The sequence below is a fragment of the Pleurodeles waltl genome, chromosome 12 (assembly GCF_031143425.1).
Source record: "Pleurodeles waltl isolate 20211129_DDA chromosome 12, aPleWal1.hap1.20221129, whole genome shotgun sequence".
Lineage (NCBI taxonomy): Eukaryota > Metazoa > Chordata > Amphibia > Caudata > Salamandridae > Pleurodeles > Pleurodeles waltl.
In genome coordinates, this window is record NC_090451.1 from 67,861,533 (window position 1) to 67,889,011 (window position 27,479).

The 27,479-nt window shown below is 46.8% G+C and overlaps 1 protein-coding gene across 1 annotated transcript in view; it reads left to right on the forward strand.

The window, feature by feature from the left end:
* The window catches only part of ZFR2 (zinc finger RNA binding protein 2), a 641,917-nt gene that overhangs the window by 540,279 nt on the left and 74,159 nt on the right, over window positions 1–27,479 (forward strand). Inside the window, exon 17 of the mRNA XM_069216682.1 lies at window positions 14,185–14,296. Coding sequence (XP_069072783.1) covers window positions 14,185–14,296 — 112 coding nt within the window. The remainder of the gene's footprint in view (window positions 1–14,184; window positions 14,297–27,479) is intronic.

Consider the following 27,479-nt stretch of genomic DNA (forward strand, 5'->3'; position numbering starts at 1 on the left):
TTCGTCTCCTTTCTGCGGGTGGTCTCCCTTGTTTTGCCACAGCTGACGACGTTTCCTTCGTCCCTTCCGGCAAGGCAGACGTCAGCACCACTATTCCGCAGCGCCGCAACACCAACAAACAATCTGCAGGCATAGGCAGGATTCCACACTGCACGAGGTAAGTCTCGCGTCAACAACGGTCACCCAAGATAGCGTGAGGGCAGCCGTTATACTTGTTAAAACGCGTACATGAAACACAAATTGTAGGAATTGTAATAGGCGAAACGTTCCGATACCTGTAGCTTCCGTCGCTCCACAGCAACCAAAAGCTCATACTGCAATGAAATGCATAGTTCATACCGCAATGAAATGCAGCACCAAAAAAACTCACTCGCAACCCAACAATCTGATTTCACAACTGTCCCAAAAAAAAAAACAGAGCTTCCTGACTAATGCAGGGCAAAATCCTTCCATGCTCGCACTTCACTGCAGATCTTCACTGAGGAAAAATAAAAACCTCCACGTCCGTACTTCCACTGCAGGAGGAACAAACTGCTCACTTATAACACACTGCCAGGGTTGGTCCTCATCTTCACAATCCCATCCTCGTCGCCACTTAGAGCGTGGTACCACACATGTGTTTCTTCTTCTTTTATTCACGAACCAAGATGAACACATCCAAACCCTGGCAGATCTCGGGAGCGACTGAGTCCGTCTTACAATCTATCCTACTGCATTCTCATTCCATACCTAGTTGCTAGGCAGCCAACAAGACTACCCAGCAACTATAATACAACATACCCCACTCCTCAGACAGAAGATCTGACAGCCCCAGAGGTAGCTGAGCCTCAGGAGCTTGGGACTTACACAGCAGAGCTGCTACGACCAGGAGCACCCTCTAGGGAGGATCTTTGCCAGGGACAAAGGACATGTCCCACTCTTGAAGGCCTGAGACAGCAAGCTGCTGATCAGGAAAAGGGAGATATCAGTGGCTCCCACACTCATCACTATTCACTGATGCCAGAGGCCCCAAACCTGGTGCCACTAGGATAGTAGTAGGGCCTCAGCAGTTTATAGAGTTTCTCCTCACTTTGCCCCATGATATCCCCTTCGCTGGGCACCCTGGCCAGGCAAAAACGTGGTGTTGGTTGGTAAACCACTTCTACTGGCCAGGCATGCACCAGAATGTGAATGAGTTATGTAGCCCCTGTGCCACATGTCAAGCATGTGACAAGAAAGGTGGCCACCCAAAGGCACCCTTAATTCCACTTCCGGTGGTTGGGGTTCCCTTTGAAAGGGTAGGGATTGGCATTGGTGGTCCCGTTGACCCTCCAACAGCATCAGGGAACAAGTTTATACTGGTTGTAGTGGATCATGCAACAGGTACCCAGAAACAATTCCTCTGAGTACTGCTACTGCCCCTGCAGTAGCTAGGGCTCTTATTGGTGTTTTCACCAATATGCGCTTTCCAAAAGGGTTGGTGTCAGACAGAGGTACTAACTTCATGTCTGGCTGCCTAAAACACATGTGGGCTGAGTGTGGTGTGCTCTATAAGTTCACTGTCCCTCCTCACCCACAAACCAATGGCCTTGTTGGAAGATTCAACAAGACATTGAAAGGCATAATCATGTGGACTCCCTGAAAAGTTCAGATGGGATGTCTTACTTCCATGTCTGCTTTTTGCTTACAGAGAAGTGTCACAGACGAGAGTAGGTTTTTCCCCCTTTGAGCTTCTCTTTGGGCATCCTGTAAGAGGACCCCTTTTTCTTGTGAAGGAGGTATGGGAGAGACCTCTCAGAGAGCCTAAGCAAGATATTGTGGATTATGTGCTTGGCTTTTGTTCCAGGATGGCTGAGTACATGGAAAAAGCTTCCAAATATCTTGAGGCTAGACAAGAGCTCCAGAATCTCTGGTATGACCACAAAGCTGCACTGGTGGAGTTCCAAACAGGGCAGAAGGTATGGGTGTTGAAGCATGTGGCTCCTAGGGCCCTCTAGGACAAATGGAGTGACCCTAACCCATCCTAGAAAGAAAATGTATAGTCACCTATCTGGTGGACTTTGGCTCTTGCAGGAGCTCCAAAAGGGTTATCCTTGTAAACTGCCTGAAACACTATCATGACCGGGCTGAGATGACCATGCTTATGGTCACTGAAGCAGAGAGTGAACATCTTCCTGATCTCTTCTCCAGCAATCCAAAATATGGCTTAGTAGAGGGAGTGGTCTTTTCATACACCCTCACTGGCCAACAGCAGGCTGACTGTAAGCAAGTCTTACAGAGGTATGCTGAGCTCTTCTCCTTGAGACCTGGTCAGACGTCCCAGTGCACACATGATGTGGACACTGGGGACAGCTTATCTGTCAAAAACAAAATTTACAGACAGTCTGACCATGTCAAGGAGATCACCAAAGCTGAGGTCAGCAAGATGCTGGAATTGGGAGTCATTGAGCACTCTGAAAATCCCTAGGCCAGCCCAGTAGTTTTGGTCCCCAGGTCTCATTCCCAGGATGGAGATAAAGAAATGAGGATTTGTGTGGACTATAGGGGTCTCAATGTTGACAAAAAACGACGTTCAACCCATTCCTAGGGATGATGAGCTAATTGACAGGTTAGGGGCAGACATATATCTCAGTTCTCACATCAGGGTACTGGCAGGTAGGTCAGGCTCTGGAGCTAGATTAAAGTCGGAACTCTCCACTCCTGATGGGCATTATCAGTTCACTAAAGAATGCCTCTGCCACTTTCTAAAGGATGGTGAACCAAGTCTTAGTTGGGTTGGAAGACTTTAATGCAGCATATCTGGATTATATTGCTTACTTTACCTGGCAGGATCACCTGATCCACCTGGGGAAGGTCCTTGAGGCTCTGGAAAAGGCAGGCTTCATTATCAGGGCAAACAAGTGCCAGATAGGGCAGGGCCAGGTTGTATACCTGGACCAGCTTGTAGGTGGAAGCCAAGTTTAACCACTGTAAGCCAAGATCCAGACAATTCTTGGCTGGGTAGCTCCAGCAACCCAAACTCGTCAGGGCATTTCTTGGCTTGACTGGATTGTACAGGAGGTTTGTATAGGGATATGGCTTCATTGTGTCCCCTCTCAAAGCACTGAACTCCAAGAAAATTCCAAAAAGTTACACTAGACAGTGAGATGTCAAAAGCCTTTTGACACCCTGAAAGAAGCAATGAGTTCAGCACCTGTTCTTAAAGCTCCAGATTATACCAAGCGGTTCATAGTGCAGACAAATGTCTCTAAACTTGGGTTAGGAGCAGCCCTATCCCAAATCAACGATGAAGGCCATGAACAACCTGTTGCTTTCATTAGCAGGAGGTTACTTCCCAGAGAGTAGCGTTGGAGTGCCATTGAGAGGGGAGCCTTTGTTGTGGTTTGGTCCCTAAAGACGTTGAGACCATACTTGTTTGGATCTCACTTCCTTGTTCAAACTGATGACAGGCCTCTCAGGTGGCTTTTGCGGATGAAAGGTGATAAACCCAAACTGTTAAGGTGGTAATTGACTTCACAGAGGAACATAGGTCTGGGACTGACCATGCCAATGCAGATGACCTTTCTGGGTTCTTTCATTTAGAAGCTGAAGACTCCCCAGGGGAATGTCAATGTCATCCTCTTTTGTTTGGGATAAAGGGTCATGTAGGCAAGCACCCTTTTTGAAATGGTTACCCGCCACTTTTTGCCTGGTTTCTAATGTGGCTTTGACTGTTAGTGCGCTGGGTCCCTGCTAACCAGGCCCCCAGTGCCAGATCTCTTTCCCCAAGCCTGCACAGTTGGCAAATTCTTTAGTTGCCACTGTAAGTCCCTAGTAAATGGTACATCTTCTAGTACCTAGGTCATAGGGTACTAACGAAGGTCTCTGACAGCTGCAGCACCAGTTGTGCCACCCCCAGAGACCCCTCCCCAAACTCACACAAGGGCTACCGTTACAGGCTGTGTGTTTTGGTGCAGTAAATTGAAAACACGAACTGTCACACACACAGACACACACACACACACTCACATCCCTGTGTGCTAGATCCCCTTTCACTGCATGTGCCAGGTGTAAGTCACTCCTAAAGCTGGGTGTATCCAGGCACATGTGAGGACATATATGCATGAGCAGACATGCCCCCTGCTATGTCTCTGTCGATTCTGAGACATAGAAAATACACAGGGAAGCCTTTTCAAATGCAGGTGCTGGACATTGGTCAATACGAGTTCCCAAGCTACACGATGGCTTCTCTGAATCCTGGGACGTTTGGTATCAACCATCTCAAAATAAAAACGCTTACTGACCCCAGTGATGGATTTAATAATAATTGCACACAGAGGGCACCGGAGAGGTGCTCGCTGAAAACATACTAACTACTACTGTGTTGACTGACTGGTCCTGACCTGTTAAGCCACCAAAGACGCTTTCAAGGGCCTGAGACAAAAGCCTGCACTGGGCAGAGGTGTGACCTCCTCTCCCTGGCAGGATGGACATTCTGGGGGGGGGGGGGGGGGTGTTCAAAGGCCTTGCTGCCTTTGTAATGTAACCCAGGTGTCTCCAAATGGCAGAGATGACCAACCCCCCTGTCCCCACTTTTGGCAGCAGCACAGGTGAGAAAATGAGTTAAATTAGGAGAAGTGCCCACTTCATGTCCCTATGGTGGACGAGCTGAAGTGGACACTACTTTTCAAATTCCTCCATCTTGTTTGGAGGGAATTAGGCCACTAGGGTTATGCCCAGCGGAATTGGTCATAAGAAGGGTGTAGTTGCCCTAAAGGTGGTTAGTCGATTGACTTCTGCCTGCCATTCCCTGTAACACAGATTTCGACAAACTGAGAGGACATAGACAAAAAAAGAGTTGCAGATGCAGAAGAAGAGAAGAGGAAGCTCACCTGGAACCAGCCCCTCCGGCCTGCCTGCTGACCTTGAAGCATCCTGCACAAGAAGCCAGCTTGCCCGGCCTTCGTTAAAGACTCAAGTCTCCTGTGGGCACTGGACGTACCGGCAAGAAGAAACTCCAAGGAAAGGACTCTGCAGCTGCTGGAACCCCGGAAACACAACACCAGAAGTGACCAGGGCACAGAAAGTGAAGCCAACCAACGGTGCCAACGGGGGTCACCGGCTGCCCAGAGACATAGTCCAGTGTGGTCTCACCCATCTTGGACTCACCGAGACACCTGCAGCCTCTGCATGCAGGCCCCCCTCTTCTTCCACAGGCTTGGGGAAAGAGAGATTCCGACAGCTAGACCAACCACTGCACCCCTGACCCCAGCTGAGGTGGGTCACCAATGCCAACGTCATCCCCGGCTCCTAAGAGCTCAAGTCCACCCTGGGTCATCCATGCTGCCACCCATCAGCAGTGCCAAAACCAGTGCTTAATTTGTGCTTGTTTTTTCCGGTGCTGAGCACCGGCACTTATTTTTGAGGGCCGGGGCTTACTCTTCTGCCTCAAGCAATTGCTGCGTGCAAAAGACACATATGGGGAAGACGGAGGAAGGGAAAAATGAAACAGCGTCACAAAGAAAGAAAGTAGAAAGCTGCAGGAGTGAGCTGAAGGGGCAGGGAGTGGTTTTATATGGATTGAAGAGGCCCGAGATGGCTTCAGGATTAGGGCGCATCAGTATTCTGTGTTCACACATTTAATTGAAGCAGCTGCATGTTTAAGAGGAGGGCTTTGGGCACCGGCACCTTTTTATTTACAAATTAAGCATTGGCCAAAACACTCTCAAGTCACAATAGGTCTGCTTCATCGATTAGGGTTTACCAACAATGCCACCAAATCTGACCTCTAACCCCTACAGATCCAGTCTTACCTAGGGGCTATTCTCAACACAAAAGTACGATTCGCCTATCCCAATTCTGCAAGGATCCAGTCTTTTCAAGCTGTGATTCCTTTGTTCCAACTGCATCAACATCTCCCAGTCAAGACTGTCATGCATCTTTTAGGCATGATGGCCTCCTGCATAGCCGTAGTACCTCATGCAAGACTTCACATGCGTCCGTTGCAGAAATGTTTAGCACAACAGTGGTCTCACAGGGTAATTGAGACAATCTAGTGTTGATCGGCCGCCACACTCATCAATCCCTGCAGTGGTGGAATACCAGCAACCTTTGCGGGGGGTCCTTTCCCCAATCCTGTTCCACAGATTATTGTTACAATGGCTGCTTCGCTCATGGGGTGGAACACAAACAAGATCTTACTGTGCAGGGCCTGTCGCATACCAAATACCAGGGTCTCCATATTAATTATCTGGAACTTCTAGCGCTGCACCTAGCGTTGAAAGCCTTCCTGCCTCATCTGATAGGTAAGGTTGTACTTGTCCAGATGGAAAAAATAACAACTACGTACTACCTTCAGAAACAGAGTGGGGGGGGGGCAAGCTTTGTTGTTGGGTTCTCCGCCAAAACATTCTTTTGTCAATGGAATACCTTCTAGGGATGCAACAAGGTCTCAAATGGGAACTCCTCCCACAAGTCATCCTCTAATACTTTCACAAATGGGGACTCCCTCAAATAGATCTCTTTGCAACCACAGCCAACACCAAGTGCCCAAACTTCGCCTCCATGTTCCCACACCCATAGTCCAGCAACAGTGTTCTATGGACGATTTGGTCAGGTACATTTGCCTTCACTTTTCCTCCTCTCCCTCTTCTTCCATGTGTAGTTTGGAAGCTTCAGCAGATGTCCCTCACGCCAATCCTGGTAGCTCCCACATGGGCTCACCAGTCATTCACAACTCTACTCGACCTTTCTCTGGCCAACAGGCTGGACCTTCTCACACAGGACCATGGAGAAATCAGGTACCCAGGTCCCTCAACCTGTCAATCTGGCTCCTGAGGTCATAGAATTTGAATACCTTAATCTTCCACCTGAGTGCATGAGCATTCTCAAGGAACTCCACAGCACTGCCACCCATGCTTACTATGCGGCCAGATGGAAGAGGTTTGTCTACTTTTGCCACTCAAAAAAAAACTGACCCTCTCAAAGCTACCGTACAAACCTCATTTGTTACTTACTTCACTTACAATATTCTGGCCTAGCCTTCACCTCCTTATGATTACATCTAGCTGCAATGGCTTCCTATCTTCAAAAACAGACATCACATCTCTCTTCCAGATATTAGTTGTTAAAGCCTTCATAGAAGGTCTCAAAAGGGTGATTCTTTCAAGAGTTCCACCAGCACCCTCATGGAATCTTAACATTGTGCTCATAGGGCTCAGGGACCCTTCATTTGAGCCCTTTCACAATTGCCTCCTTCAATTCCTCTCTTGGAAAGTGGCATTCAGAATCGTAGGATGTTCATTGATAGACATAAACGTTGAATAATTTCCCAGCAGGCTGTGCAAACATTATTCAATGTTTATGACTTCAATGAAGATACCTGTGATGCAGAACTAGAAGTAACTTTGCCTTTATAGTTGCTATTACCTCACTCAGGCGTCAGTGAGATTTAAGCATTAGCCTTGGAAGAATCTTTTTTCCAAATATTTAAAGGAAGGGTTGTCCTCCGCACAACCCCAAATTTCTCCCTAATGTAGTGTCTCAGTTCCATCTAAATCTTTCAACCTACCTGTTTTTTTCCACCAACCATAATCTGTTGCGGAAAGGGCTCTTCATACTTTGGGTGTACAGCAAGCCCTTATGTATTACATTGATAGGACTACAACTTATAGAAAGACTCCACATCTTTTTGTTGCTTTCTCCCAACCTCATAAAGGTTCTAAGTCAGACATTGCCAGATGAATAGTTGAATGCATTCAGACATGGTATGCTAAAGTCAAAAGGATTCTACCTGCTCCTCCTAGAGCACAAACTACTCAAAAGAAAGGAGCCTCTATGGCTTTCCTAAAGAACATCCCAATAGCTGATATATGCAAAGCAGCTTCACGACACACTTCCACAAAGCACTATTTTGTGGATGCTCTAGCCTGCCAACAAGCTAATGTTGGTCAGGCAGTTCTCTGTACACTTTTCTAAACCACTGCCACACCCACAGTCTAGCCACCGCTTTTTGGGGAGGACTGCTTTACAGTGTATGTACAGCACACGTGGCTTGAACAGAAAATGTTACCCTGGAAGCATCTTTTCGTAGTATGTAGTGCTGTAGATTCACATGCACCCACTATCCTACCTGGAGGCCTGTGGCCATTGCATTATCTTCTAATCTCTCTTTTTCCGCGTATGCATGAACATCTCTTTACTTAACACTTTGTTTCACACTCCATCCCCACCCACCGCGTGGGAAAACAATCTAACAGTTGAGTCGATGCCCATTCACATTATTACCAGGAGGAGGAGCCACTACCTCGTGACTCAGAAGACTTACTTGAAGAAAAACAACTTGTACACATCTGGGCCCAACGCTAGATGATAAGAGTATGCACAGCATGTGAATCTACAGCACTACATGCCACAAACAGATGCTTACAGAGTTTGTAACGTTTTCCTTTCATATCCATGCCCGGCCGCCACACAGGCGTTATCTATAGTTTACAGTCAGGCTGGAGCATTCAGTTCACAAGGACACTTGGGTATTCACAGATGTGGTGCCAGATATCACAGCACGTCTTCTAAGGTCAGGGGTTCCAGCCTTCCACCAATTTGATGACTGTCTGTAGAAGGCAGACTCTATCCAGGTAGTCGTCACCCACAATTACTTCTCTGGGTTCACTATCAACGTGCTGAAGTCACACCTGACTCCTTTACAGTTGCTTCTGTTATTCAGAGTTATTGTGAACAGGGTGTAGTTTCATGCCTTCCCCATGGAGCGAAGAGTCTAGGACACATGGGCAGGAATCCCCATGTTTCATTACCTGCCCCGGATCTCAGTGAGGGTGACTTTGGGGCTCATGGCTTTGCTGATCTCCTGCATCCTCGTGCTCAAGTATGCTTGGTGGCATGTGCAGGCTCTATATTAGGATCTGTAGTCCCAATGGTCACAGCACCAGGGGATCTATCTGATGCTTTGTAGATCTTACAGGAGACTGCAAAATATCTGCAGTGGTTGCTGGTGGACCAACTTTGGGTCACTGGTCGACTTCTCTCCTTACCCTCACACAGACTTCACAGTGGTATCAGATACATCACTCCTGGGTTGAGGAGGCAATTTGGGAGAGGTGGAGATCAGACAACTTTGGTCTTCAGTGCAGACCCGGCTCCACAGTCTCTTGGAGCTGTGGGAAATTCCCTAGGCATTGGATGCCTTCCTGCCAGGCTGGTACCGATGCTCAAAGGTAACACCACCATTATGGAGTAGTGCAACAAGCAGAGTGGATGGGTTCTTGGGCCCTGTGCCAAGATATGCTATGCCTCTGGAAGTGGCTGGAGCACAAGGGCATTTTCCTGATTGTGCACCACCCGGTGGGGTGTTTAAACACCTGGGCAGGCGAACTCTGTCAGTCTCACTTAGCAACTCACAAATGGCGGTTACATGCGGAAGTGGCACATGGCGTCTTCCAAAAATGGGGACATCCCTGACTTGATCTTTTAGCTACCACCAAGAATAAGCAACGCCAGCATTGTTGTGCACTGGGGTTTCCAAGATGATTCTTTCTCTCTCTCACTCTCTATGATACATGTACCAGTGACGGTGGAGCTCAGGACGCCTGTATGTTTCAGCCACTACCTTTCCTTTCCCAAGTTCTGAAGATCCAGAACCCTAGGATTCAACATTGCACCTTTCATTGAGAACTTAACAAACAAAAGGTCAATGTCCAAATGTGGCTGTCTTGAAGGAAGCAGACATAACATCCTTTACCTTGATGGATACTTCATTGGATTCATCCAGTGTTAGATTGGAGCAAACGGGACACAGCGAGGTTCTTTGACCTTTTGCCTTTCATTCTGGCTGCAAAATGCAGTTTCTGACTTGCTGTCATTTTGATTTTTATCAGTCTCAAATTTAGGCTTCTAAAGAAGTTCTAATCTGAACAATAAGTACACAAAAGGAGAGCGCTGGGAGTGTAGCTAGCCCACACCGTCTCCCAGGAGAAATCTGAATAATCACTGAAGGTGTGGGGTAGTGGGACTAAGAAAGGGATTCAATTAAGTCATTAATCCAAAGTCCAGTATAATTAGGGTTACTATAGATCCTGAGACAGGCAAGTCATGATTGGAAAATGTCCAAGCCAGGGGGTGCTGTGTTGTCATACAGGAATAATGGGGAATTTCCTTTACGGACTAGGTGGTCTCACACACATAATAGTGTCTTGCTTCATCATATGACCACCTAGCCCCACCCAAGTAAGATGATACTACTTGGGCGGACTCGACCTCTTGGTTAAAAGAACCAGAGGGAGTGCTGAAATTAGACTAACTGGATAGTTGCAGTGATCCAGAAAAAAGGTGAATAATAAAATTACCGAGCGTGTCACCAGTAGCTGATGCTAATTTTAATGGTGGTGCATGCTGGTAAGACTAAGACTAAGGGGGAAGAGAAAGGAATCGTTAGAGAATAATGTCTCCTGGAGTCTAAAAAGGGGTGCATAAGACCAACATGTTTCTGCCCTCACTGCGTGCTGGTAGGTCAGGGGCATTCGTCAGGGTCAGAGCACACGTAGAAAGTGGGGTGCTCAAAGTGAATCATGGCCTACCTGAACAGGTAGTTCACGGTGGGGTAGGCCTATGGTGGATGATAAATAAACCACAATTATTCAAAGTGAGAAAAGTGGCAAACCACTGCACACGACACAGCAAAAGGTGAAAAATGTCAAAGCACTCACATACGCATGCAATAGTGACTTACCCCGGAGCGGGGGGCGATTTGCTTCTGGTCTGGCTAGTGCCGGGGGGGGGGTTTTCCCTTGTAGTCACACTCTGAGGAGATCCAAAGTTAGCCAGTGGGAGGTAAAGAAATATAGAGACAAGTGAGGGCGCACAGCGCGCTAGTGGAAGAAGGGGACCAAAAAGTGCAAGAGAGAGAGTTTTGTACTTTCTCTGATCCTTCCTTGCTGTATCCATTTTCTTCTCTGTTTTTTTCTTATTCCCGCTATTTCCCGCTTCCCTCTCTTGCACTTTTTGGTCCCCTTCTTCCACTAGCGCGCTGTGCGCCCTCACTTGTCTCTATATTTCTTTACCTCCCACTGGCTAACTTTGGATCTCCTCAGAGTGTGACTACAAGGGAAACCCCCCCCCCCCGGCACTAGCCAGACCAGAAGCAAATCGTCCCCCGCTCCGGGTTAAGTCACTATTGCATGCGTATGTGAGTGCTTTGACATTTTTCACCTTTTGCTGTGTCGTGTGCAGTGGTTTGCCACTTTTCTCACTTTGAATAATTGTGGTTTATTTATCATCCACCATAGGCCTACCCCACCGTGAACTACCTGTTCAGGTAGGCCATGATTCACTTTGAGCACCCCACTTTCTACGTGTGCTCTGACCCTGACGAATGCCCCTGACCTACCAGCACGCAGTGAGGGCAGAAACATGTTGGTCTTATGCACCCCTTTTTAGACTCCAGGAGACATTATTCTCTAACGAGTCCTTTCTCTTCCCCCTTAGTCTTAGTCTTACCAGCATGCACCACCATTAAAATTAGCATCAGCTACTGGTGACACGCTCGGTAATTTTATTATTCACCTTTTTTCTGGATCACTGCAACTATCCAGTTAGTCTAATTTCAGCACTCCCTCTGGTTCTTTTAACCAGGAGGTCGAGTCCGCCCAAGTAGTATCATCTTACTTGGGTGGGGCTAGGTGGTCATATGGTGAAGCAAGACACTATTATGTGTGTGAGACCACCTAGTCCGTAAAGGAAATTCCCCATTATTCCTGTATGACAACACAGCACCCCCTGCCTTGGACATTTTCCAATCATGACTTGCCTGTCTCAGGATCTATAGTAACCCTACTTATACTGGACTTTGGATTAATGACTTAATTGAATCCCTTTCTTAGTCCCACTACCCCACACCTTCAGTGATTATTCTAATCTGAACAATGTCTACAAAAAGGACTGCCTAACAGATTAATCCAGTGATATAAGGAAAGCAGATCATCATGAGTCTCTGGCCAAAATTAAACATCCTGATGTGTTCAGTCAAAACTCCCTCTGGTTAACTCTACCGGCAAGAGGGAGAAGTCAGTTATTCCAACAAGCATTGCAGTGGATTACATCTGACAAGTGGGTTTGAGATATAGTGAACAACTTTGAAATTTAGTCAGATCCCAGAAGATATCAATTGAAGGCAAAAGATCACAAACATCTAACCGAGTTAAGGGGGGAAATATTAAAAGTGCTTTAAACCTAAGTGATTGAACCTGCACCTCTAATTCAGAAGACAAAAGGATTCCACTCCAGAATTTTTTGTTATGCTAAAAAAAGTTTTACAATGGTGTCCGATTCTGGATTTGCATGCATTAAAAAAATACCTGAAAAATAAGTATTTCAGATGTTCACATAACAAAAGTTTCTCTCGTAGGGGAGTTCCTTTTACAGTCATAAGGACTGAATAGTCCTGCCCACATGCGGGGGCCCCAGAGCACTTTTTCATAGTATATCTTCTTAAGTGCAGATGTTCGCCTTTCTTCCGAAAGGCCTTCACTCACTTAAAAGACACAAATATTATTCAGCCTATAGGAACAGGCTACAATGGCCCAATTCTTCATCTTGAATTTAAAAAAGGGTCCATGAGATTATATATGTACATAATGTGATAGTGTTTTGGTAGAAACAGCATACATCTCTTTAACAAACCCTTTTTGGTATAGCAGAGAGATGAAGTTTCCAAGGGCAGGTTAGCTTCATAGGCTGCCATTATAAGAGTGAAATCTCCTGGCGAACATCTGCACTTAAGATATATTATAACAATATATCTTACAATAATTGATATTGCGGAAAAGTTCTCCGGGGTCCCGCAGGTTCAGTGCTTAAGACTATAATGCAAATTCCCCTACGAGAGACCTGGAGTTACACGTAAGTAACCATTCTTTCTGCAATTTTTCGGAAAAAGATGTTCTGGTCTCAGTAGATTTTGAGAACACTTCATGGCTGCTGTTTCAATATACCAATTCATCTTTCTCACAGATTTTGTCGTAGCTAGGCATCATTACCAGTTTAAGGCGCTTCAAGTTGGCTTAAAGTCAGCAAGAATATTCACTAGATGTGCAGCTCTATGAACACGCTGTCAGTTTATCCTTAGCTGGACAATTAGCCCAAAAAAAAGACAAGCACCCTTGTATATCTAGGCATGCAGGGTGGTTCTTTCGGCACGGGGTTAGGCTCTAAATATAAAGAAGTTGTTCAAGGTTCCATCCGAGGCGTATCTTGGGAGCAAAACTCCTTACAAGTGCATTGAAAGTATTTCCCTCAAAAGAAGGAAGCCTCAAGCGTCTATAATTGGCTTCATTGTGCACACTGCTGGTTCCTCAATGTCATCTCAGAATATCAGGAACAATTAAATTAGTAGTTTGTCAGGAGGAATGAAGGTGGCACAATTCACCAAACGGCTAAAAATAATGAAGGACTCTCCCAATTGGCGAAAGATAGAAGACAACTTGTTGGCAGGTGAAACTCTCGTTCGTTTAGATCTACAGATAAGTTTTGTTGAGAGAAGCCTCCTGTTTGAGATTGGATGCTGTTTTAGACAACCATCATGTAGGCAGAAAATTGGAATTCAATCTAGATATAAATAAATGACTTGAAGCTCAGTGGAATGACATTGGCTCGCAAATTTTGATTTGAATGGAAAACACAACAACAGTGTACTATATCCGCAAAGAGGGGAGGAACAAGGTCTCATCAGTTATCATTAGACGATCCAAAACTCTGGCATTGGGCCTTGAAGCACCAGGTGTGACTGCACTAAAAAGGAAGCCTTATTTGTGTGCCATTAAGCTAATTTGAGGTAGAAGATAACTATTGAATTGCTCTTTATTCCATGTGCTAGGATCACTTCAGAACTGCCTTGGAATTTATTTTGTTTGCGTTCCTTTAATACTTTCGACAACAGTGCCCATATGAATAAAATGCTTGGTGATGCAGTAACAGAAATATCAGAAAAATTGTTTTCAGTGATGTTTGGTTGATCATTTTGTTTCTCTGGGAAATTATTTTGTGGTTTCATTTATGTTTCCATCAAGAACTACATTGTGCAGATGAGATTAATTGTTCCAGTATCATTATCTTGAAGGATGAACTGCAAATCTGTGCATGTTGATTGGGGGAGGGTGGTGCTCTTTTGTGCTTTCTCAACCAACCTTTATTTTTTCATTTGCCCATTTCTTGTAGGCTATGGAGTTGCTGGTAGAGAAGGCATTAAGCAGCGTGTCTGGGCCTCTCAGCCCTGGGGATGCCTTGCGTAGAGTTTTGGAATGTATAGCCAGTGGGACTCTATTAACAGGTTAGTTCTTAACCTATAAGATTTAAGTGGGTGAATGGTAAAATTTCCAGGATTTAAATCTTGAACGAAGCCACACGACAAATTTGTCCTATATTCTATTGCTAATTATTATCCTGCCTTCTGGTAGTAGTTCAAATAAAAACTATTTTAGAGTTTGTTGAACATCAAAAGCAGCCCCGTAGCTTCGACTTAAAGTTTGACTAATTTCAAAACCCTTGTTATAGTGCTGAGAAGCACAATGAAACTATTCCTGTTTGGCACCTCTTCATATTTCTTTTTCTACTGAGTTCTTGGATAGTGATCTTGCCAAAGGGATTCAGATTGCTTTGAGGTTTGAGTAACCCGCTATGATTTGTTCAACAGAAGGAAAACATTCAGACTGTCGAGTCTGTGATCTCTTAGCTTTATCAAACCATTTGGGGGATTTTACATAGAATCTGATTGTTTTGATTTTTAAAGCAAAGTAGACCTGATTTCCTATGGAGGGTATTACTTTTACGTTTTTTTTCCAAATGGCACCAATGTTGAATGACAGATTATGTAGGAAAGTGCCCCCTTTGGCATGGTTACACCCCCCACACACGTTTTTCCTAATATCTGATGCTAACTTGACTGGGTGTGTGCTGGGATCCTGCTAACCACGCCCAGCACCAGCGTTCTTTGCCTGAACTGTACCATTGCTTCCAAAATTGGCACATCGCTGGCACAAAGCTGTCCCTTGTGACAGGTAACAGTAGTACCAAGGGCCCTGTGGCCAGAAAGGGTCCCTAAGGGCTGTAGCATGTATTATGCCACTCTTAAGTGACCCCTCACCAGACACACGCACACTGCCATTGCAGCTTGTGTGTGCTGGTGGGGAGAAAAAGGTAAAGTCAACATGGCGTCCCTCTCTGGGTGCCATGTCCACAAACCACTGCCTGTGTCATAGGTAAGTCACCCCACTAGCAGGCCTTACAGCCCTAAGGCAGGGTACACTATACTACAGGTGAGGGCATAGCTGCATGAGCAGTATGCTCCTACAGTGTCTAAGTCCATTGTTAGACACTGTAAGTGCAGTATGGCCTTATTGAGTACATGGGCTGGGAGTTTGTAATTACAAACTCCTCAGCTCCATGATTGCTTCATTGAAGACTGGGACGTTTGGTATCAAACTTCTCAGCTCAATAAACCCACACTGATGCCAGTGTTGGATTTATTGAAAAATGCACACAGAGGACATCCTTGGAATGCCCCCTGTATTTCAGCCACCCCTTTAGTGCAAGGCTGACCGGTCTTTGCCAGCCTGCCACTAACAGACAAGTCTCTGACCCCCATGGGGTGAGAGCCTTTGTGCTCTCTGGGGTTAGGAACAAAGCCTGTTCTGGGTGTAGGTGTTTCACGCCTCTGACCTGTAGGAACTGCAACACTTGGCGGTGTGCCTCAAAGGCTCCTGCCTCCTGTTATACTGCCCCAGGGCACTCCAGCTAGTGGAGGTGCCTGCCCCCGGACCAGGCCCCACTTTTGGTCCAGTGAGAAAATTAGGAAACAACCAGGAGGAGTGTCCACCCCAGCTGGGACCACCCCTAGGGTGTCCAGAGCTGAGGTGAACCCCTCCTGGAAGAATCCTTCATCTTGCATCGGTGGGTGTTGGCCAATAGGGTTAGGAATGTGCTCCCACCCCAATTGACTACTGTCCTCTGCTCCCTGTAACACCCCTAAATCTAGTATTTAGGCACAGCTCTGCTGGCTACGTTTATGGTGTACACCTATGTTGTGGCACCCTATACTGAGGCCAGGTAGCTCTTAGTTATAGTGAATAGTTGTTCAGATAACAGAAGCTCTCTAGGGGTAACTAGGGCGAGCAGCTTAAGCTTATCCAGGAGGAATGTAAAGCACTTGCAATACCACAGTAGTCAGACAATAACTTAGTCACAACAAAGAACCACACAGGTGTTGCAAAAATAAAGGATATTTCATTACAGCACTACTACTAAACTGACATTGGTGTATCTCTCTTTGGAGATATTGCATCCAATATACACATAATTAAACATCAGAAATAGCATAGAAATATACAGTGCCCTAGGGGAGGGCCAAACCATATTAAAAAAATGTGGAATGTGAAAGAGTGACTCCACCCAAGGTAAGTGTGGTGGTTAGCTAGGAGCTGGGACAGTTAGGAAGAGGTAAGTATAGTAAGTGACCCCAGCAACCAGGAGTAAATTAGTTAGACTAACACAGAGTAGTGGTTGGAGTTTGTGGAATTCAGGACCCTTTCCAGTGGACCCAGAGGGAACTAGCAGGTAAGAGGATGGAGGGAGAGTGCCCATACCCTAAGATACCCAGAAGACAGAAGTACCTACACCAGGGACCTGGATGCAGAGGAGAGAAGGGACTCTCTGAAGACCGTGGATGCCTCAGATTGTCCAGCTGCTGTCGCAACCCGTGGACAAGGCTAGTGGTACCCAGGGACAGATTCCGGACGTGGGTGACCTGCAGAGGAAGGGCACAGAGTCCAGCACCCTTGGAGGTGGTGCAGGTCGCAATGCCCACCCTCCTGAAAATAAAGTTCCTGCAAGTATGTGGAAGAAGAAGTCCAGCTACTGCATCCAGGAGCTGCAGAAGATCCCAGGAGTCGCCTACGAGCTGTCCCGTTGGTCGCTGTTTTGCAGGAGAGTTAGTGACCAGCCAGGTCACCAACAAGCACTGGCAAAGGCAAATGGGAGAACAGGAGTCGAAAAGGAATTTGCAAAGTTTTGGGGCCCAGCAAGGTCTGGGAGACTCTACCCAGTAGGGGGAGTCAGAGCTGGCCCTCAGCACACAGGAAGGCCAACAGAAGTCGATGGAGCTCCCACGAGTGACCCACAGGTGACAGACACAGGGAGTCACAAGGAGGCCTGACTAGAACGACAAAACAGAAGTCCCACATCTCACGAGTTGCAGGACAGGTGCTAACTTTCAGATTGCAGAGTGCTGGAAGCTGGGGCTTCAGGGTGCCTGAAGTTCTCCTTAAGGAATAATCAACAAGCCTTGGCAAGTGCAACAGCTGCGGTGCACAGGGGATGGCAGTCCAGTGGCAGGAGCAAGGACCCCCAGTCTCCCAAGTTGGATAGAAGACAAGCAGGACCCAGAGGAGGCCACGGACTCACCACCCGTGAATCAGGATCCTTAGACGTCCATGGACAGCAGAGCCCACCAGCCGGTCCGCGTCTTGAGGTGCCTGCGGATGCAGTGGAGTGACTCCTTCACTCCAAGGGAGATTCCTTTGTGCTTTCTGGTGCAGAGTCCTTGTGACCCTGAGGATGCACAGCCTTGGATGTTGGAGAATTCTTGCAGGATCCAGAGAAACAATGTTGCAATGGGAGACTTCCCATCAGTAGCAGACTTGTTCGGTTCCAGCGAAGACCAGCAGCGGTTCCAGAGGCCCGGGGAAGAAGATGTCTTGCAGAGAGATCCTTGAAGAGTCTTGCTTGACGAATCCGAGGACCCACCCACAAGGGAGCTCTTGAATAACTCTAATAGGGGTTGGTCACTCTCTGCAATGACCAACCTATCAGAGGTGGTCAGGGACGTCATCTACCTGACCTAAACAACCAGATGCTCACAGGGGCCTCTACACATCTTGTTTTCAAAATGGCAGAGAATCAAGTGGCCACCTGGAGGAGCTCTGGGCACCTATCTAAGTGAGCAGCTGGACGGGGGTGGTCACTTCCATGTCCTTTGTGTAGTTTTGCGCCAGAGTGGGAACTGGTGGTTCCTGAACTGGTGTAATCCGGATTATGCAGGAAGGGCACCAAATGTGCCCTTCAGTACAGTCTGGTGGCGCTCAGAGGCCAAACCATCCCAGCCCTTATACACCTAATGCACAGGGCGAGGTAGTCACACCTCTCCCTTGCAGGAAATCCTTTGTTCTGCTCCTCTGGCCTGAGTCTGGCTCGCCAGCAGGAGGGCAGAAGAGTGTCTGGGGTTAGCAGCAGTGTGGGCTGGCAGCTAGACCCCAGTAAGGCATCACATGAAGAACTGGGGGACCTCCTAGGGCAGTGGTTCCCAACCTTTTGACTTCTGTGGACCTCTAGTTTATTATTACTGGAAACCGGGGCCCCCCATTGAATCATTATTGGAATCCAGAGACCCCTCTACTGAGTCATTACTGAAAGCTGGGGACCTAATCTGTTAATATTGTTTCATTTTCTAAGCAGTTGCGGACCCCCTGAGGAGGCTTCGTGGACCCCCAGGGGTCCCCGGACCTCAGGTTGGCAACCACTGATCTAGGGAACCCCCAGAACACATGGTATCATGCATCTAGCACTGGAATCAGTGTAATTGCATGATTCCAAAATGTTTTTGGAGTAGCCATTATGTAGTGGACACTGGCCAACACGAGTGGTAGTCCATTGTGCTGGCCAGTGTCCACTACATACCTTAAGATGGCTTCCACGCACCTGCAGAGTTTAGGTATTGGCCTGGGGTCTGCAGGGGTACCCTGTTCATGCAGGAGAACCCTCATACTTAGAGGCATGCACCCTGCCGTTGGGCTGAAGGGCCTACCAAAGGTGTGACTTATAATGTCTAAATGTAGTGGTTAGGTTTGGCAGTGAAAAGGGTACATGCACCCTTTCACACAGGCAGCAATGGCAGGCCTGCAGTCAGTTTGCATGGGCTCCGATGGGTAGCATAATTCATGCTGAAGCCCATAGGGCACCCCTGGTGTTCCAATGCCCTGGGTACCTAGGTACTATATGCAAGGGACTTACATGTGTGCACTAGTATGCCAATTGTGGGTGTGAAAAGTAACCCATTACTACATTTAGGGGAGAGAGAGCACAATCACTGGGGTCCTGCTTAGCAGGACTCAGTGAACTACAGGCAAAACACACTGACATCAGGCAAAAAGTGGGGGCAACTATGTCAGAAAGACAGCACTTTCCGACACCTTGCTCTTCGGATTTCTTCTCCCCCCTCTCCCCAGTTTCTTTCTGAGCACCACCTTCCTCTAATGGTTTCCATGGGACTCCCAATGCCAACTTTGACTTCTGCACCCGGCCGGCCCCCTGTTTTTTTTTTATATATATCTTTTATTGCTTTTATAAAGGTAATAACATGAATCATAAACATTTTAAGATATTCCCCAGCTACAGAACCCCTCCCGCCCCCCTTCGTGCACTAATTACATCAAATAAGGATCTTATTACGACATATCTCTAAAGTCAAGAGGTAGAGCGTTGTTCCGAGATATTTTATGAAGTAGTTGTAGCTATCTGTTCGGGGTCCGAGTCCGATGTTGAATTGTCTTCCTCCGTGGATGGGGCATCTATAGTCTTTAAGTTTTCCAGCAATGAGTCCCATTGAGTGGCATTTTCTCTGGGTCTTTGGCCCCGTAATGCTTCTTTCAGTAACACTGAGCCCTCTGTTTCAGCCCATTTTACCAATGCATCATGCCATCTATTTACTAGCGGACCACCTGGGTCTTTCCAATGTGAGGTTATCTCTCTCTCTTCGCTAAAATCAGTGCTAGGTCTGTGAATTTGTTTGAGATTTTATGTGTCGATGGGCGAGGGAAATCCCCCAAAATTGCTGCTATTGGGGTTGGCGATAGTGGTCTTTCAGTGCAGATAGCTATTTTCTTGAATACTTCTATCCAGAACGGGTTAACTTGAGGGCAGTTCCATAGCATGTGCATTAGGTCTGCTGCTAGTTCAGCGCATCGCGGGCAACAGGAGTTATTTGTGTTATATATTTTGGTTATCATTTGGGGGGTTAAATAGGCTCTATGATAAATATACAAATTTATCAGTTTAAATCTTGCGTTCCTAGATACTGCATAGACATGGGATGTGATTCTAGCCCATTGGGTATCTTGTAATGTGGTGTCAAGATCTTTCTGCCATTTATCCTTGAGTTTATTTAGTGGGTGCAAGTGCTGTTCTGTATGAATTTATATACCCCTGAAATTATCCCCCTTTGGTCTCCTATAGAGCAGAGGAGGCTGCAACCCCTGTGGATCGGGGGCTCACAGGGTCCTGCGCCCCACAGTTTTTGAATGGTTCTAGTGAGGGCGCTGTGAGTGAGGAACAGTCCGGGTGGGAGTGCGAATCGATCTTGCAGCTCTACATAAGAGCAAAGTTTTCCATTAAGAAATAAGTCACCCAGTTTCAATATATTATATGGGACTAATTTGTTGTCGTGTTTGGTGATTTGAATTCCTGGGAGGCAATTGAATGACTCCACAGGGATTTCAGTTGCATAGGGAGTCTTTGTATGAGAGCGTTTTAAGTAGTGATCCCAGCAGTGTCTTGTCGCTTCCCACTCCAACGGGAGTGGCTCTTTTGGTTTTCTGGGGTTCAATACAATATGAAAGATTTTTTCTAGTGGACAATTTAATGGTATCTGTTAATCTGTTGCGACTGGAGGTTTATTAATCAATTTTGCCAACCATTGTACTTGTCCCGCCCAATAGTCGATTTCTATGTTAGGGGCGGCTAAGCCTCCCTCTATGGTAGGTCTTTGAAGAGTGTGGAGTGCTATTCTGTGTCTGTTAGGTCCCCATACGAAGCTTGCAATTATAGAATCTAAGTTCTTGAATACTGACTTCGGAATTATGAGTGGGAGTGTGGAGAAATAATATAATAGTCTGGGTAATACTATCATTTCAAGCAGAGCAACTCTCCCCGAGATCGTTAGTGGTAGAGTGCTCCAAAAGAGCATACTAGCTTTAATTCCCCTAATTGCTCCATGTATGTTCCCCTCCAGCAAGTCTAAACCCCTAGTGTCAGAGGGTCTCGGGGTGCCTTTGAACACCGGGAAAATGGAGGATTTTCTCCAGTTAATCCGGAGTCCCGAGGCTGTCCCGAAGTTTTTTAGCATATCTATCGCCCCTGGTAGATCCATATATAGGTTCTTAAGAAAAAGTAGCATGTCATCTGCGTAGAGGGCGACGGTGTGTCCAGTTATTAATAGGGATGCCCTCAAAATACTTTTTGGATCTTGCTGTTTGCGCAAGGGGTTCTACCGCTATAGTGAATAAAAGAGGGGAGAGTGGGCAGCCTTGTCTGGTCCCTCTTCCCACTGTGAAAGGCTCAGAGAAAATGCTGCCTGTGCGTACTCTTGCTGTGGGGTTTGTGTATAATAGTTTCGTCCAGCGAGTGAAACCTTCTCCTAGTCCCAGTTTTAACATAACTTGCTCTAGGTAGTCCCATCTTAAGCTATCAAAGGCTTTTTCTGTGTCTATTGAGATTATTGCTGCATGAGGTATGGTAGAAGGCACGGAGTGAAGTACTGAGATTAAGCGTCTAATGTTTTGTGCTGTACTGCGTATTGGTATGAAACCTGACTGGTCCTGGTGAATCAATGAGGTCATGAGGGGTAAAAGTCTATTGGCTAATATCCGGCTTAATATTTTGTAATCTAGGTTCAACATAGATAGAGGTCGGTATGACCGAACATCCGTAGGTGGTTTTTCCGGTATTAGTAAGGAGATCATTATGGCCTCGTTAGTAGATTGGGGTAATCTGTTATTATGCCACGCTTCTGTATATAGTGTGCAGAGTTTTGGAGCTAGTGTATCCTGATATAGTTGGTAAAACTCTGAAGGGAGTCCGTCTGCTCCCGGTACTTTACCCTTTGCCATGCCCTGTATTGCCGTTTTGATTTTAGCTATTGTTATAGGGGCAGCTAGGGTCGCGCTTTCTTCGACTCCTAGTTTTGGGAGAGCAAGTGCTTCTAACTCCATAATCTGGGAGATATTGATTGAGTTGGTAGGGGATGCATATAGGGAGTAGTAGTATTCGAAGAAGCAAGTGTTGATTTCTTTTTGGCCTAGTACTCTGTCACCTGGCCCTTTCTCAATTTCGAGTATGATAGTTTGTTGTTTAGAGGGTTTGGCTAGCCATGCCAGAAGGGCGCTTGCTTTGTCCCCTTCGGCGTGTTGTCTACTTAAGTACTGTTTATAGTCGAAGCGAGAGAGCCTAATGTTCTCTTCGACTATTTTTGTTTTAGTTTCCTGCAAAAGGGGGGCCAGTTCAGGGTGAGTGGGATGCTTACGTTCGGTGTCTCTTAGGGAATCTTCAAGTTTTTTAAGCTCAGATTCAATAGATCTACATACTCCTACACTTTCCCCAATACAGTTGCCTCTGGTTCCTATTTTAAAGGATTCCCATTCTATTGATCTAGAGGATGCTGTTTCTGTGTTTAGTTTGAAATAGTCTTTGATACTATTGTGAAGGAAGTGTTTGAAAGCCTCGTCCTCTAGTGCCTCTCTCCCAAGTCGCCAAGTAGGGATCACCGGACTTTCTCTATTCCACACCAGTGAAACCAGTAGAGGATTATGATCTGAGATGGTACGGCCCAAATACTCGGCTGACACCACAGTAGTTTGTAGCTCCGGGGATACTAGTACTGTGTCTAGCCTCACGTGTAGGTCATGTACTGTCGAGTAGAAGGAATATTCTCTATTATGTGGGTTAAGGTGTCTCCAGCAGTCTCTTATTTGCCAGTGTTGTTGCCATTCTGAAAAGGCTTTAGCAGTTTTTAGAGTTTGTGTTTGTGAAAGGGGAGGGTGCGATCTATCCATATTAATATCAGCTATGCAATTAAAGTCCCCGCCTATCACTTTCGGGCTCGCCAGAGTCAGACCTAGTTCCCGAGACAGTTTGTCAAATAATTTATTTTGATCCTGATTCGGGGCGTATGGCCCCCTATGGTTATTTCCCCCCATCCAGTCTTCCCATGATCACAACATACCTTCCACCTTTATCTAAGATTGTGTGTAGAGCCTGGAATGGAACGCCAGGGCGCACCCAAACCAGCACTCCTCTTGCAAATGCTGAATAGTAAGTTGCGAATATTTGGCCTCTCCACCTTTTCCTAAGTGCCATAACCTCCTGCTCAAGTAAGTGAGTGTTCGATGGCATGTGTAGCTGCAGATACACATGTTGTGCATAGCCCGCCATCTGGTGTTGGGTCGGAGTGTTACAAGTTGTTTTTCTTCGAAGAAGTCTTTCGAGTCACGAGACCGAGGGACTCCTCCTCCTTTGCTTCCATTGCGCATGGGCGTCGACTCCATCTTCGATTGTTTTCTTTCCGCCATCGGAAAGATAGTTAGAAATTCGGAAAATTACGTCAGTATTGTTGCGTTCGGGATCGGATTAGATAGAATCGACACCGAATCGAATCGTGAAGAGCTCCGGTAGCCCTTCGGGGTAATTTCGATCCCCCGTCGGGGCCTGGTCGGCCCGACCGCGTGTAACATCGAGGCTCATGGAACGGACCCCGTTCCGATTCTGCCCTAAATGCCACAACAAATACCCATATACAGACCAACATTTGGTCTGTAACCTGTGCCTGTCGCCCGAGCACAAGGAAGAAACTTGTGAGGCCTGTCGCGCGTTTCGATCCCGAAAAACGCTCCGTGACCGGCGAGCCAGAAGATTACAGATGGCGTCCACGCCGACAGGACACCGTGAGTTCGAGGCACAAGGAGAAGAAGAGGAAGCCTTCTCTATCCATGAATCGGACTCGGAGGAATTCGACGTCCACGAAACAGTGAGTAAGACGTCGAAGCTAGCACACAAGAAAACAGACAAGGCCCAGGGGACGCCACTGCCAACAGGCCATGGCTCAACCCATAAAGTCGGTGACCGCCCATCGGCACCGAAAAAGGCCGAACTAGTGCCGAGATCGTCCGACTCGGGTCGAGACACAGGCACGCAGCAATCTCGGGACCGAGAAAGTGCTGCCGACAAAGATCGACGCCGAGACATCGGAGCCGAAGCTGCTCGACGCAGAGACAGCGGCACCGAGGAGGTTCGACGCCGAGAAGTTTCGACTCCAAAAAAGAGAAAAGACGCCTCGGAGCCGAAAACGAGTAAGGACATAGTTTCGGTGCCGAAACGACCGGCAACCGAGCCAACAACCAGCTCATATTCAGAGGAGCAATCACTGTCCTCTCAATTGCGCAAACATAGATTCGAGGAAGAGTTACAGTCCACTGAAGTAGACCACACTCAAAAGTGGATCTTTATACAGAGTGGAACAGGGAAGATCAGCACCCTTCCCCCTATTAGGAGAAAAAGGAGACTTGAGTTCCAAATACAGGAACAAGCACCACAAACAAAAGTGGTGAAGAAGGTAACTCCGCCACCCTCTCCTCCACCTGTAACTTACATAATCACCTGCACAGACTCCGTCACACTCACCGGCTCACACCACCATGAGCCAAGATGACCAGGACGCTTGGGACCTATACGACGCCCCAGTGTCAGACAACAGTCCGGAGGCGTATCCTACCAAGCCCTCACCACCAGAGGACAGCACAGCGTATTCACAGGTGGTAGCTAGGGCAGCAGAGTTCCATAACGTGTCGCTACACTCGGAACCTGTCGAGGATGACTTCCTTTTCAACACCCTCTCCTCCACCCATAGCACCTACCAGAGCCTGCCTATGCTCCCAGGAATGCTAAGGCACGCAAAGCAAATCTTCAAAGAGCCTGTCAAGAGTAGAGCAATAACACCAAGGGTGGAAAAGAAATACAAAGCACCGCCCACAGACCCTGCTTTCATCACCTCTCAACTCCCACCAGATTCGGTTGTAGTAGGGGCAGCTCGCAAGAGAGCCAACTCTCACACGTCAGGCGATGCACCACCTCCGGATAAAGAAAGCCGCAAGTTTGACGCAGCCGGAAAAAGGGTCGCAGTACAAGCTGCAAACCAGTGGCGCATCGCTAACTCTCAAGCGCTCCTAGCGCGATATGATAGAGCCCATTGGGACGAGATGCAGCACCTCATCGAGCATCTACTCAAGGATTTACAAAAAAGGGCGAAACAGGTGGTTGAGGAGGGACAAAATATCTCCAATAACCAAATACGCTCCTCTATGGATGCAGCTAACACAGCTGCAAGAACAATTAACACAGCAGTAACCATAAGAAGGCACGCGTGGTTACGAACATCTGGCTTTAAACCGGAGATACAGCAAGCGGTGCTCAATATGCCATTCAATGAGCAACAATTGTTCGGACCTGAAGTGGACACGGCAATTGAGAAGCTAAAAAAGGACACTGACACTGCCAAGGCCATGGGCGCACTCTATTCCCCGCAGGGCAGAGGCACTTTCGGCACCTTCCGCAAAACAACCTTCAGAGGGGGGTTTCGGGGTCAGGCCACACAAGCCAGTACCTCACACTCAACACCATCTACCTACCAGGGACAGTACCAAAGGGGAGGCTTTCGGGGCCAGTACAGAGGAGGACAATTCCCTAGAAACAGGGGAAGATTTCAAAGCCCAAAAACACCTGCAACCAAACAGTGACTCACAGGTCACTCATCCCCTCCACACAACACCAGTGGGGGGAAGAATAAGTCAGTATTACCAATCTTGGGAGGAAATAACAACAGACACTTGGGTCTTAGCAATTATCCAACATGGTTATTGCATAGATTTTCTCCAAATCCCTCCAAATATACCACCAAAAACACAGAATATATCAAAACAGCATTCAGACCTTCTGGAAATAGAAGTTCAAGCATTACTGCAAAAGAACGCAATAGAAATAGTACCAGGTACACAAATAAACACTGGAGTTTACTCACTGTACTTTCTAATACCAAAAAAGGACAAAACACTGAGACCAATCCTAGATCTCAGAACACTAAACACCTACATCAAATCAGAACACTTTCACATGGTCACGCTACAAGAAGTGTTACCATTGCTAAAGCAACAAGACTACATGACAACCTTAGATCTCAAAGACGCATATTTCCACATACCAGTACATCCCTCGCACAGGAAATACCTAAGGTTCGTATTCAAAGGAATACATTACCAATTCAAAGTATTGCCGTTCGGTATAACAACCGTACCAAGAGTCTTTACAAAATGCCTAGCAGTAGTAGCTGAACACATCAGAAGGCAGCAAATACACGTATTCCCGTATCTAGACGATTGGCTAATCAAGACCAACTCACTGACAAAGTGTTCACACCACACAGATCAGGTCATACAAACCCTCTACAAACTCGGTTTCTCCGTCAACTATGCGAAATCACGCGTTCTGCCGTGCAAAGTACAGCAATACCTAGAAGCAACAATAGACACAACAAGGGGAATAGCCACTCCAAGTCCACAAAGGGTTCAAAATTTCCAAAAAGTTATACAAACCATGTATCCAACACAAAAAATAGAGGCAAAGACGGTATTACAACTCCTAGGCATGATGTCCTCATGCATAGCCATTGTCCCGAATGCAAGACTGCACATGAGGCCCTTACAACAGTGCCTAGCATCACAATGGTCACAAGCACAGGGTCACCTTCTAGATCTGGTGTTGATAGACCGCCAAACATACATCTCGCTTCTATGGTGGAACAGTATAAATTTAAACAAAGGGCGGCCTTTCCAAGACCCAGTGCCACAATACGTGATAACAACAGATGCTTCCATGACAGGGTGGGGAGCACACCTCAATCAACACAGCATCCAAGGACAATGGGACGGACATCAAACAAAGCTGCATATAAATCACCTCGAACTGCTAGCAGTTTTCCTAGCGTTAAAAGCATTCCAACCCATCATAACCCACAAGTACATTCTTGTCAAAACAGACAACATGACAACAATGTATTATCTAAACAAACAGGGGGGGGACACACTCGACACAGCTGTGCCTCCTGGCACAAAAAATATGGCAATGGGCAATTCACAACCACATTCGCCTAATAGCACAGTTTATTCCGGGAATCCAGAATCAACTTGCAGACAATCTCTCTCGAGATCACCAACAGGTCCACGAATGGGAAATTCACCCCAAATTCTAAACACTTACTTCAAAATTTGGGGAACACCTCAAATAGACTTATTTGCAACAAAGGAGAACGCAAAATGCCAAAACTTCGCATCCAGATACCCACACAGGCAGTCCCAAGGCAATGCCCTATGGATGAACTGGTCAGGGATATTTGTGTACGCTTTTCCCCCTCTCCCTCTCCTTCCATATCTAGTAAACAAATTGAGTCAAAACAAACTCAAACTCATACTGATAGCACCAACATGGGCGAGGCAACCATGGTACACAACACTGCTAGACCTATCAGTAGTACCCCACGTCAAGTTACCCAACAGGCCAGATCTGTTAACACAACACAAACAACAGATCAGGCATCCAAACCCAGCATCGCTGAATCTAGCAATCTGGCTCCTGAAATCCTA